General features: G+C 49.1%; 1 protein-coding gene across 50 annotated transcripts in view; it reads right to left on the bottom strand.

Moving 5' to 3' along the window:
• Nucleotides 1–518: 518 nt before the first annotated feature.
• The window catches only part of MADD (MAP kinase activating death domain), a 40,633-nt gene continuing 27,754 nt past the window's right edge, over nt 519–13,397 (bottom strand). For 22 of the 50 annotated variants that reach the window (XM_045485093.1, XM_045485108.1, XM_045485095.1 and 19 more), the window contains 8 exons: nt 12,682–12,789; nt 6,577–6,741; nt 6,256–6,328; nt 6,009–6,115; nt 4,034–4,042; nt 3,779–3,848; nt 1,838–1,884; nt 519–1,504 (listed from right to left, as the gene is read on the bottom strand). In XM_045485093.1, coding sequence (XP_045341049.1) covers nt 1,400–1,504; nt 1,838–1,884; nt 3,779–3,848; nt 4,034–4,042; nt 6,009–6,115; nt 6,256–6,328; nt 6,577–6,741; nt 12,682–12,789 — 684 coding nt within the window. In that variant the 3' untranslated portion in view covers nt 519–1,399. The remainder of the gene's footprint in view (nt 1,505–1,837; nt 1,885–3,778; nt 3,849–4,033; nt 4,043–6,008; nt 6,116–6,255; nt 6,329–6,576; nt 6,742–12,681; nt 12,790–13,397) is intronic. The other 28 variants (XM_045485099.1, XM_045485115.1, XM_045485121.1 and 25 more) reach the window with 2 other exon arrangements.

Raw genomic sequence — 13,397 nt, 5'->3', positions numbered from 1 at the left:
TAGCGCCAGAGGATTTTCCGTGGCATAGAAAAAAAAAAAAATTCCAGGAAGCCTGGTCCTAGGGTTGCTTCTCTTAAGAGTCCCACCCAACCTAAGACACTCCTGGCCAAGAGCCCTGAGCCTGGGCTCCAGGCTCTGTGAGACGCCCTGGCCAAGTCATACCACCTCTCTGGACCGCACCTGTGAGGGGCCGGGGGGCCCTGGTTTTTCCTTCACTGCTAAATGAATCTCTCTGCTCAAATGTCTAAGCCCAGTTTGGCTGCTTCCTCCAGTGGCCAGTCCTTAGCAGGGCAGCCCTTGGGGGCTGGGCAGGGGGCATAGGGCAGGAAGCCCCTCCCATAGCCTCTTCCTGGAAGCGGAGTGGGAGGCTGGGGCTTCAGCATGCCAGGACTCCAATGCGCACGATCTCATCTCCCTCCTTCTAGGCCTGAGATGCCTCTGTAGAGTCCAGGGACAGCCTTCCTCAGGCCTGGGCGGAGAGGAGGTGTCATTAAATACAAGGCGGTCAAGAGCCCAAGGAGAGTTAAGGACATTTATTTCACATTCACACATCTGTACATTTTTTATAAATAATGTAGAGCTGAAATATGTACAATCACCTCTTGCCCACTCCCAGGCCATCCCTCCCTTCCAGCACCCAGCTGCCTGCAGACACGGACGTGTATACTGAGCTCGGCTCTCCCCTACCTGGTTCCCAGGCATGGTAGCCAGTGGTCTCTGGGACTCTCCCAGCCCAACCACTCTGGTCTCTCATGCCGAGGCAAAGCAGACCTTAGGGAAATTGCTGCTCAGAGAGAAGGAGACCCTCGGTGCGGCTCCACCGCAGTGGGAAGCCGTGGCAGGCGGCAGCTACGGGCTTGGGAAACGCGTAAGGAAGGAGGGAGGCTGCCATTCACTCTGCTGCCCCGTGACTCTCCCGGCTTTTCCCTGCCCACCCCTTCTCTGGAGGACAGGTCTCAAGCTCCCCTCACTCTGCACCGAGTGGGCTTTCGCCCAGGACTCAGTCACGCTGGATCAGAGGAGACGGACAGCCAGAGTCCTGCACTGGAGGGTCATAACACCAAGGACGAGGAACCACGACACAAATGTCTCAGGGACACGCAAGGGTGGGCTCGTACTGTACTCAGAGTTCTTACAAGCCATTGGCCCAAAGGACAGACAGACATCACTCTTGAGCCCTGAGGGGACAGGAGGCTGGTCTCCTGGGAGTGGAGAGGGAGCAGGTGGAGGAAACCGGCTGAGTCCTGTGACAGACACTAAGACACGCTGAAACACACAACTCTGGACCAACTAAGCCACGGCTAGGGGCTCGCAGAGGACACACGCGCGCGGCACGGTGCGCTTGCGGACGGAAGACGCAAGCACATCCCCCCGGCTGGGGGGCTCTCGACCCCTCCCATCAGCTCGAGACGGGCCGGGGTGGGGTCCTGAGATCTTCCTCACTGCTACGGACTGCGGCCACATACGAGAAGAGACACAACACAGAGTAGCAGATCTCATGGGCCTAGAGGGAAGAGAAAACCAGACGGATCAAGTTCCTGAGATTCCGGCATCACCACGCGTGGAGGTCTGCCAAGCAGGAAACTCTGCCCTCACACCGGGCTCGGGGCTCACAGCTGGCCGGCGGGAGAGGGGATCTGCGCGCTTGTCTCTCTCTCCCAGGGCCGAAGACTGGTTTCGGCTTCAGCTGGACCTGTGGCATCTCGACCAAACTCAGCTCTCAAACCATTCCTAGTGCCCCGTACCCCATGCTCTCAGAGGGCCCACCCACTCCTGTCTGAAGGTCCCCAGGGAGCCCTGCGCACACTGGCCTGCCGGGGTTGGGCGGCACACTCACCATTGGTGTCTTGTACTTGTGGCTCACCACTTCTTTAATTTCAGGAACTAAAACCGGACGGGCAAGAGACAAAACAGAAAGTTCAAAACTAAGAGCGGTAGTGCCAGGCTCTCCCAGGCGGCAGCGCCCGGCACCAGGGTCCCCTTCCCCACCGTGGCACGTCCCAGTGGCTGTGGCGGCTCAGGCCATGCCAGCTTCTGTCCAGCTGCTGCTGGATGAGAGGCCGCTGCCCCAGACTCCTCAGCCAGACCTCTGAGGCCTGCTGTGGCTCCCTGTGCCATGGCTGTGACTCTACCCACTTCGTGGAGAGCCTCAGCAGGGGAGCGGGCTGGCCTCTCACCAGCCTGTTCACTGCCACTGTCCAGGGCCCTGCGGAGCTGCGGTGGGGCGTTCCCACGTTTTGGCTGAGAGTTGTCTCTAGCCTGTGCCTCTCGCCGTGCTGAGATGCCCGAGAACTCATCCCTGTGACCAGCCCGAGACTGTTCATGTTAAGCATGGTTCCCTGCACTCCCAGCCTCTACACAGAGGGTCCTTAGGCTGGATGAAGAAGCGGCATGATACTCAACCCACCAGACCTGTAAGTTTCCTTCCCTGAGTGGCAGGAGAGGCCCAGGCCTGCCTGTGTGAGGGAGAGCGTCAGAGGGCTCTGGAGCAGACACACCGAGCGGAAGACAGGCGAGTACAGCACCCGGGGAGGGAGGTGACAGGGAGCATCAGGCAAAATACACACATGTCCACAGCCCAGAATGCAAGACTAAGAGTCACCCCTGCCCCAGCCATGCAGGGGTTCTGCTTGGCCAGAGGAAGGAGTAAGGCCCCCCCGGGACACAGCCATCCTGATGGCCCCTGGAGGTGGGAGCAGGGGGGCATGGCATCACCCTGGGGGCCAGAAAAGGTAGCAGGAGAGTTGGCCACACCTTCTTCCGACCCTGGGAGGTAGAACTCAGGGGGACCCAGGGTTAACCAGGGAATAAACTCATCATAGGTAGAGCAAGAAGCCCAGGTCCTTCTTCTGAGTTGAAAGATTCCCCCAAATATCTCTCTGGCAGAAGAGAGGAGGGAGCACACAGGGGAGAAAACTCAGAACGAGTGAGCCAGCACGCGGGTGGGGGGAGGCTGAGAGGAAGAGGGTGGGGAGAAAAGGGATGAGACAACTGGCAATGGGAGCGGCTGGCCTGGTTGAAGGGAGCCCATCCCACCCACGGCAGGGCCCAGGCAGGGGCCTGGGGGGAGGCAGCACGAGCCGAGGTCACTTTACCTGCTGGAGAACGAAGGTTTTCATAGCAGCGATGGGGGGCACAAAAGAATGAAGCACAAACACAGCAGGAACTCAAAGCCCCAGGGTGAGAACCCACTACACCACTTCTCAGTGCCTGGCTGCAGGGAGGCTGGCTCCCAGCCTCCAGCTACAACTGCCCTGCCTGCCTCTGAGGCCCACGAGGCTCCCTGCCTTCCAGAGTGAGTCTGCCGGTACCACCATGCGCCCTCCTCCAGCGCAGAGGCTCAGGGGACACCAGAGCGGCACCAGGTGGCTACATGGAGCACTGGGCTGCCAGGAGAATCGCAGCAGGCGACATGAACACAGTAGAGCTTGGAAACTGCCCGTCTGCTCTGCCCCAGAACTTTCTGATCACCAGCTGGCCAAGCAAGGGAAGGTGGCACCAGCTCGCTGAGACTTTGTAGGGGCATCTCTGAACTCTAACCCTGTCTAAGGCCACTTGCTCTTCCGGGACCCACTCCCTAGCAGCTCTGGTCTCTCTTTTCTTTCTTCCTCCTTCCCTTTGCTCATCTCGGGTTCCCTTTTCTTCCCTATCGCTCCTAATCCTCCTGACCTCTCTGCAGAGGTGGTTCTTCTCTCTGCCTCTAGTCCCTCCTCTGGAGCTCCGAGGTTTGAGTTACTGCCATGTGAGTCCAGACCTAAGAGCAAAATAGTGTAATTACCAAATTCCTCCAGGACAAAGACGCCTCGAACTGTATTGCACTTTTTAATGTGATTCAGCTCTATGAAAACCTGCAAGAGAGGGAGGGAGGGCGGGGTAAGGCCCAAAGGCTCTCCCCCTGCCCCACAAAGCCCACTCTCCCAGCTCTAGCCCCACCCACACACGGAAGACCTAGTTCCCAAAGGGAGGACCAAAGAATCCACACACACACAACTCAAAAGCGCTAAGAAGCGAAGACAGCAGAAAGGGCATGTACCTTCCGCTCCTGGCCGGAGGAGAAAGCATGGGAGAGAAATGAAGGCGTTAGTTTTAACGGTCAAACCCAACCCGAAGGCCCCTCTGCTGTCCTGGGCTGCCCGCCCATACCCTCTGCCCAGGGCAGCGCTTGGAGGACACGGTGCCCCAGGGGTCTCCCCGCTCAGCCCATCAGCTCTCTACCCTTCCATGCATCCTCCTCCGGCGCAGAGGGCTGGCACGGGCGCAAAGCTCCCCTCAGATTGTCCTTGGGGTGGGAGGTGTTGGTATCTTCCTTGAAACAAAATCCAGGCTCTCCCCAGAAGTACACGGTGATATAGTAACAGCTACCTCTTAGGAGCAGCTACTAGGAGTTCCACAACTACTATTTGTAATCCTTACACCTATGTGGCCCAGCATGCAGTAGTGCCCTCATTTTCGAGCTGAGGACAGAGGATCAGAAAGTTTATCTGCCCGTGAGTACTGAAGCTGGGCTCTGACTCCAAGCACATCCTGACTCCAAAGGCCCACTTGTTACCCCACTCTGTCGGACTCTCCCAGAGGGTCCAATGCTTCAACTCCGAAGGACTGTTAGGTGGTGGAAGACGGACCCCAGGGCCATTATCTCGTTATCAGTCAGGGTCTGACTCCCCCTATAGGCAGGATCTCTCTTCTAGGGCGAAGCCTTAAACTACAGACCAGCTTGTGCATGCGGTGCTAATGGTTAGACATTAGGTTGGTCCAGAGGGGCTCTGCTGACGCTGGTACCCAGAAGAGGGCATCTGGCTGTTGTTTAACAAGATCTCTTCTTCAGAAGGTAAGGCATCGGGGGAAGCCTCTAAATGCAGTCAGAAGCCTGCTTCCCCAAGAAGTGCTGGCACCTTCATGTTCCAGAAAAGTACTTCAGTGAACCTCTCTTTGGGCTGACCCTAAGGTCTCAAGTATACTATTTAATACATTAATGTTACTGATAGTAAATATACTGCTGACAGTACACTGCCTGAGCAGCTGTTTTCCATCACACCAAAGCTGCCCGGTTAGATTCCTAAAAGAAGGAGAACTAAAATGGCAGTGGAGGAAGAAAGCCACAGGGTCCAGATGTTCACCTCCCCTGAGTATCTGCTGCCTGGCCAGGGGCTGTGGTGCTTCACACATTCGGACCTGGCTCAGAACCTCAAGGAGAGGAACCAGTACGTCAGGGAAGGGGTAGGGAAGGCACTTGTGTGAAGAGGCAGAACTGGGAACGGACCTGGGATGATGCGCTGGCCTCAGAAAGGAATTAGCTTAAGGAATGTCCACTGAGAGAAAAAGTATCACTGCGTTAAAAGACCAAGAGAAAAAAAAAGTCAGCTCCTATAGTGAATCACAATGAGAGAAAGATGTATTCTGATGTGCTCCCCAGTCAAGGAAAGGGAGCGGGGCCTGCGGAGCAGGGGGCAGAGTGGGGACACTCAGAGGCACGAAAAGAATAGGAAGAAGAATCAGCAGGAGAAATCGGCAAATAAACACACATCCTCCAGATAGGACAGACACAAGCTACTCACACACACACACACACACACACACACACACACACACACACACGCTTCACACACACCAGCAACACGCGAGGAGATCAGCTGGTCTAGACTCTCAAAAGCAAAACCACCAAGCAAAAGCACACCCTGGGAATAAGGGAAGGCAGACACTGTGCGAAGAAGGGCCAAGTGAGACGCTCCCACTCACACTGTACTGAGTCTAATGGACGGAGGCAGCCTAGCCACCAAGGCTCCCCCTCTTTCCCAGCCCCCCACGTGGGCGTCCCCCTGCACCTTCAAGGTGGTCACCAACGTCACTGTGCTCTCACTCTGATTTCTCTCTCTGGTCCAGCTGCTCCAATCCTCCCACTGGCCCCAAAGGCCCTCAGGCTCACTGGGAAAGCACCGGGACCCAGACACTGAGCCTCACAGCAGATGGAAAAACAGGGCTAGGAAGCCTGTGCTGCCACTGGCACCTACCTGGTTGTGCATGAACTTGAGATTGATCCCTTCTAGGGTGACCTGCAGCAAGCCACCCTCACCCGTCTTCATGTCCTGCACGGGGAACTCGCCACCTAGTTCAGGGCCTGTGGTGGGGGAGGAGGTTATCAGCTAACTGGGGAGATGGGGAGCCCCACGCCTGACTTCCTTGTCAGGCCTCTGACACGCAGGAGCATGGGTAAAAATAAACGGAAGGCACTTGCTCGGGGAATCATTCTCTTCTCACCGGGTTTGATGCTTTGCTGTCGGGCAGCAGCTCGCTCCATGCTATCCTTCACACAGTAGTACAGCTCCCGACACTGCAGCACACGGGGGAGAGAGCCGTCCTGTCGTCCGAGCCTTCCGGAGTCCCCCTGCTCTGCTCTCTAACAGCTGCCAAGGGCCTGGGCCGATGCCAGGGCGCCAGAGACAGCTTCATGTGTCCCACACAACAGCCAGAGGCAAAAGTGGGGCTCTGACACGGACTGTGGAATTTTAACTTCCCTGAAAGAAACTCCAACCTTTGCCCACAGTGCCCACCCCCAGCTCAAACAGAGCTCATGGGTACCTTCTTAGTATAGAATTTGTTGAGCTGAGTCTCAGAGCCATTTCTACGCCACAAGCACAACACCTTGGTCTTGGGACAGTAGGTCATGTTGATGAGCTTCTCGTACCACCAGCGCTCATACACCGTCCCGATGTTACTACGCAACACCACACAGTCATCACACACCTGCAGGAGGGCACAGAGTGGGTCAGTGGCACTTGTCTCTTAAAGTCTCCTTCAGCCCAGGCCACACTACAGGGAAAGGGTGGGACGGCTGGTCCTGGGAGCATCCCCACGGTCAGGTTTTCTGCCTTCTGTTCACAGTCTTCCTTTGGTGGAGGCACAAACACTGAACTGCTGGGCATACTGTCCACTAGAAGGTTTACTGGAAGAAGAGGAATCACTGGCAGGAGCCTGTGAGCAAGGAGGGAGGCTCAATCAGAGTTTCAATTTTCACTTCAACCAGTGTCTGTTACCTCTTAGATGTTCTAGGCTTAAGAGGGTATCTCATGCCGCCATGTTCCAACCTTAGGAATCATCTCTGTTGACGAGTGCAAAGGCAGAGGATTATGGCAGACTTAACCAAGGAGAAAAAAATGGAACCAATGATTTTCTAATACTGCCTTTATCCTAGTTCTGCATAAATCTTTTATCTTAATTAATTAATTCATTAATTTATTTATTGATGTTTACTTATTTTTGAGAGAGAGACAGAGACAGAACACAAATGGGGGAGGGCCAGAGAGAGAGGGAGACACAGAATCTGAAGCAGGCTCCAGGCTGTCAGCACAGAGCCTGACATGGCGTTCGAACCCACAAACTGTGAGATTATGATCTGAGCCAAAGTCAGACACTTAACCGACTGAGCCACCCAGGCGCCCCTCTGCATAAATCTTTTAAGTAATTAACCATACAAGTGACACGTGGGCAATGCTTACTGCAAAAAATATTATACAATTCAGGGAGATATAAATGAAAGTGAATGTGAAGTCCTCCTTCACATTCTTTTCTTGTTCAACATTCTCCAATATCTGACTGCATTAGGTTTCTGGCTGTCCCATTACTTAGCTGTGTCACCTTGAACAAGTTAGCCTGCATCTACATTTCTACGTTTCCTCATGTGAAGATTAAATAAGTTAATGTGCACAGACTTTTTAGAACAAAGCCAGGCACAAAGGAAGTACTCTAGAGTTAGATGCTGTAACGATAATAATAATTACAATATAGGAAATGTAACAATGATTATTATGACCCCATCAACGATTCTCAAGTCTTTCTCCACATGAGACCATCTTCCTGAGTTCCTGAATCCCTCTCTTCTGGATGGCTTGAGGCAGCACCTCAATCTCATCATGTCCAAATCTGAAGTCCACATCTCTTCCTGGGTAGATCCTCCTTCTGCGTCCCCTAGTTGAGTAAATGGTGTCACCACCCAGCTGCCCAAGCCAGACATGAAGGAGTGATGCAAGACTCCTTTTGCTTCTCACTACATCACTGAGTCCTATCCATTCTGAGTCACCCTGGAACTCTCTCCCTCCCCCGCTTCAGCCATTCATTCCTACTTCTTCTAAGTCTAAACTCAAAGGTCACTTCTAAGGGGTCACCCATGACTCCTAGACCCTCTGCTATGTTTTCCCAGACTGCCTACTCCCCTGAGCATCTTCTTTCATAACGCTCATCATACTTTATGACACTGTTTCATTAGCTGACTTCCCTGATGGCTTGTCAACCCTGGAAGGGCAAGAGGAACGATGTCTCCCTTACTCACTGTTGTAACCCCATACCCAGAGTACCTGGCATATAGTATGTGTTCCATAAACATTAAGTGAACAAAAAAGGAATACACAGGACTACCAGGTTTAACCTACTATGTTAAGAGTTACTGAGGCTCTAAAAGCCTTATGAAGAAAAAGATGACAGGGGCACCTGGGTGGCTCAGTCAGTTGAGTGTCCAACTCTTGATTTCAGCTCAGGTCATGATCTCATAGTTCGTGAGTTCAAGTCCTGCAACAGTCTCTGCTGATAGCATGGAGCCTGCTTGGGATTCTCTCTCCCCACCTCTATCTCTGCCTCTCCCCCGCATGCTCTTTCTCTTTCTCTGTCTCAAAATAAACTTAAAAAATATATATTTAAAAAAGAAAAAAAGAAAAAGGTCATAAAATAGTTGAGTTAGAAATTAAAAATTTGAGTTCTGGTCCCAGTCTGACTCCAGGTGAAAAATGAAGACAATTACCCCGACTTCCCATAATCCTTTAAGAACACAATGTCAAGGAGAGGGGCAGGACAGGTATTTATAAGAACATAGGATTTCTAGGCTTGAAAGATGATGATAATAAAGTATCATACTTGCCTATGCTGCTGGTGGAGGTGTAAACTGGTATAGTGTTTGGAATGGCAATTTGGCAGAATCTATAAAAATTTTATTTATTAAAAAATTTGTTTTTAATGATTATTTATTTTTGAGAGAAAGAGAGACAGAGAGACAGAGTGCGAGTGGGGGAGGGGCAGAGAGAGAGGGAGACACAGAATCCAAAGTAGGCTCCAGGTTCTGAGCTGTCAGCACAGAGACTGACACGGGGCTCGAACTCACGAACCATGAGATCATGACCTGAGCCAAAGTTGGACACTTAACCGACTGAGCCACCCAGGCGCCCCTATAAAAAATTTAAATGTATATAAGCTTGATCCAGAAATTTTCACACTAAGAATCTAGTCTGTAGAAATTCTCATGTGAGTGTGCAAAGACATACAGTCAAGCATATTCAATGAAGCATTATTTTTTTTTTAAGTGGGAATTGAATAACTCATGGTATACATCCATATAACGCTTGATAGCTAAACATCCATTAAAAAACGGAGACAAGGGCATATGGCCAGCTCAGTCAGTGAAGCATATAACTCTGAATCTCAGGGTTGTGAGTTCGAGCCCCACATTGGGTATAAAGCTTACTTAATGAAAAGAAAAGAGGGGCACCTGGGTGGCGCAGTCAGTTAAGCGTCCGACCTCAGCCAGGTCACGATCTCGCGGTCCGTGAGTTCCAGCCCCGCGTCAGGCTCTGGGCTGATGGCTCAGAGCCTGGAGCCTGTTTCCGATTCTGTGTCTCCCTCTCTCTCTGCCCCTCCCCCGTTCATGCTCTGTCTCTCTCTGTCCCAAAAATAAATAAACATTGAAAAAAAAAAAAAAAGAAAAGAAAAGAGAAGAGGGAAGGGGAGGGGAGGGGAGGGAAAGGGAGGGGAGAGGAGGGAAGGAGAAAGAAAAAAAGAAAAAAGAGGGGCCCTTGGGTGGCTCAGTCAGTTAAGCATCCAACTCTTGATTTTGACCCAGGTCCTGATCTTATGGTTTGTGGGTTCAAGCCCCACGTCAGACTCCATGTGCTGTCAGCTTGGAGTCTGCTTGGGATTCTCTCTCTCTCTCTCTCTCTCTCTCTCTCTTTCTGCTCCTTCCCCGCCTGTATGTGCATGCTCTTTCTTAAATAAACTTAAAAAAAAAGAGAGAGAAGAAAAAAGAAAAAAAAGGAAAAACAGAGATAGATCTATATAATATGTAGACATGGAAAGATGTCAGTCATAAATTAAGTGAAAAAAATCAAATTATGTAACAATATATGTAGTTTGATACCACTTTTGTAAACACTAAAACAAAATTACATATAAGTAAATTGTATTTATAGAAATATGCATTTTTAAAAATCATCCCAAACTCTTTGACAGTGGTTACTTCTGAGACCTAGTACTGAAGGAACTGAAGGGAAACTTTCACTTTTTATTTACTTCTACATGGTTTGAAACTTTCACAACATATACTGTTCTACTTCTGTAATTAAAAAAAAAAAAAGGGTAATAGAGAGGATTTTTTAAAAGTCTTTGCAAATTGCTCTCCAAGTGATCATGCGGCCAGCAGGCTGTGCAGAGATGAGAAAGGCTAAATTAGTAAGCTAACCGTAGTGGGTGACAGAGTGAGTGAGGTACAGTCTTATTTGACACTTTAAAGGAGAGGGATCTGGGAGGTGACAGATCCATTCCATACTCCAGGGACTTTGTACGAGGCTCCCCTGTATGGTGGGGAGTGTTAGTCCTATACTTCAAGGGATCTTCTCTATTTATTTTTTCAAAGGAAGAGGAAAGGGCAGGAATCACCTGCTACCTGCATGTGGTGCAGACGTCCTAAGTTAGCCCTCAACTCGAGCAGACACCTAGCCAAATTCTAAAGTTTCACGGTGGCATGAAAATGACTCCCTTCTCAGCTACACCAACACGAATGTTCCTGCTTCAGGGCAGAACTCCTGCCTCATGTCTGATAAACTATTTGCTCCAAAAGCTGTGGATGTGAAAACCCAACTCAACTAAACCAAAAGGAAGAAATACTTGTAAAAATTAGTTGATTTCACTACTTTATATGGGAGTTGTACTTGGTCCCTAGGATTATGTAGAAGAGATTCATTTTAAAATTAAAAATACAGAAATAAAGATAACATAGCCAACTGCCTTTACAATCCTGGAGTAAGGAATTTCTTTTTTCTTTCTTTCTTAATGTTGATTTTTCAGAGAGCGCAAGCAGGGGAGGGGCGGAGAGAGAGGGAGACACAGGATCTGAAACAGGTTCTGAGCCATCAGCACACAGCCCGATGCGGGGCTCGAACTCAAAAACCGTGAGATCATGACCTCAGCTGAAGTCCAATGTTTGACCGACTGAGCCACCCAGGTGTCCCTAGGAAGGTTTTTCTACCTCTGACTCAAAATCCAGAAACTATTAAAAATTAATAGTAAACTTAAAACTTACAGTTGATTAATTCAACCACATAAAACTAAAAAAATTCTGCATGGCAAAAAAAAAAAAACATAAGCAAACTCAGAAGACTCATGAGGAACTTCACAGTGGATGGAGCAGGCTGCCCACATCTAAATCCACTAATCACCAGGAGGGAGATGACCATATGGCACAATAGGCAATATACAGCACCACCTACGAAGTATTCTTGCCAAAATACTGAATCTGAAACTCATCAAACCTCAAGATTGAACTACTGGTTTATAAAAAATACAAGTGGTGGAAAAACATGTTGACACCAAAGAGATGCAGTCAGATGCAATCAGCAAAAAAATCTAGAATGTGAGAATGTGAGATACTCCATATGGCACATTGCTTCAACAAAATAAATGGCAAAGTGGGAAGGGAACTATTATATGTCAGGAGATACTTCAGAGTCAGATCAACCAAGATCATTAATGCATTTTTTCCTTTGGTTCAGTGATGCCACTCTGAGAGTTCTTGGATAACTTGCACATGTGTGAAAGGAAGAAGGCATGGCATCACGCATGGTAGCACCATTAGCAATAGTACAAACGTGGAAGAAAAGCAAGGGCACATATATATTGACTGCTTAAATCAACTATGGTACAGTCACATCATGGAATACTACGCAGCTGTAAAAAGAATGAGAACCAGAGGGAATAGAGTCAATAACATTGTAATAACGTTACAATAATGGTGACAGATGGTGACTGCACTCATCACGGTGAGCCATGCATGATGTACAGAACTGTCGAGTTCACTGTGCTGTATGCCTGAAACTAATATAACCTTGTATGTCAAATCTTCTTCAACTAAAAGAAAAAACCCATGAGAACCCTTTGTTTGTACCGACAGAGAGATCTTCAGGATATGTTCAATGAGAAAAGCAAGGTACAGATCAGTGGATATGATGCACTACCTTTCTGTAAGAAAGAAGAAAGATCAGAACTGATGCGCACATCTTATTGTGTGTGTGTGAAGTACCACTGGAAGAAACAAAAGAAACCAATACAAGTGGTTACCTATAGGAGGGAGGGGCAAAGTGGATGGGAAATTGAGACGGAGGGCTAAGAAAGAGAACAAGGCTTCCCCATGCCTACCATTTTAGTTGTCTTGACTTAGGAACAATGTGACTACATCATCTATTCAATATATATTTAAAAGAAATGATGGGGAATCATATATTATATCATTTGCATAAGACCCTATTAAATGGATAAATGGGTCACGAAGATGAGTAAGTGGGAGAAATATTCTGGCATCAGTTCTAGAAGTTCCTTGTGACTCCTAAATGTTCCTTTGAGACATCTGAACTAGCATGAACTAGCATTTACCTCCATGAAGAAGATATCTCCATTTGTGTCTGTCCCCGCATGTACCACAAATGTCTGCTTCTTCATGTGTCGACTGCCACTGGACCGGATAGAGAGGTCACGTCCATTCTGAGAAAAGAGAGATCTGTTAGACACATCCATATGTCTCTCTCACAGAACAATCTGGGCAGAGAATTCCGCCCCCACTCCACCCTCCCCCTCCCACCCCAGCTTCAGCAATTAAATTCCTATCAGCTTACTTAGCACAGTGCCATCTGCTGGCTATAGGCCACTAGGGACATGTTCTCAAACTTTTTGGTCTTGGGACTCCTATACCTCTTAAAAATTGACAATCCCCAAGAGCTTAGGTTTATGTGAGTTAAATTTGTAGATATTTACCATACTAGAAACTAAAACTGAAAATATTATTAATTCATTTTAAAGTAGTTGATCATTCATTAATAACACATCCATTACATGGTAATATAAATAACTTTTTAAAATAACAACCATATGCCCCCCCCCCCATTCCAAAAATGAGAAGACTGGCACTGTTTTACATTTTTGACATCTCTTTAATGTTTGGTTTTAAAAAATGGCTGGATTCTCATATCTGCTTTTTCATTCAATCCATTGTGACACATTGCTTTGGTTGAAGTATATAAAGACAATTTGGTCTCGCAAATATGTATTTGGAAAAGGGAGGAGTATTTTAAGAGAGAGACAGCGAGAGCACA

The sequence above is a fragment of the Leopardus geoffroyi genome, chromosome D1 (genome assembly GCF_018350155.1).
Source record: "Leopardus geoffroyi isolate Oge1 chromosome D1, O.geoffroyi_Oge1_pat1.0, whole genome shotgun sequence".
NCBI classification, from domain to species: Eukaryota; Metazoa; Chordata; class Mammalia; order Carnivora; family Felidae; genus Leopardus; species Leopardus geoffroyi.
Note: the sequence above shows the minus strand (reverse complement) of the source record. Positions and strands in the feature narration are given on the sequence as shown.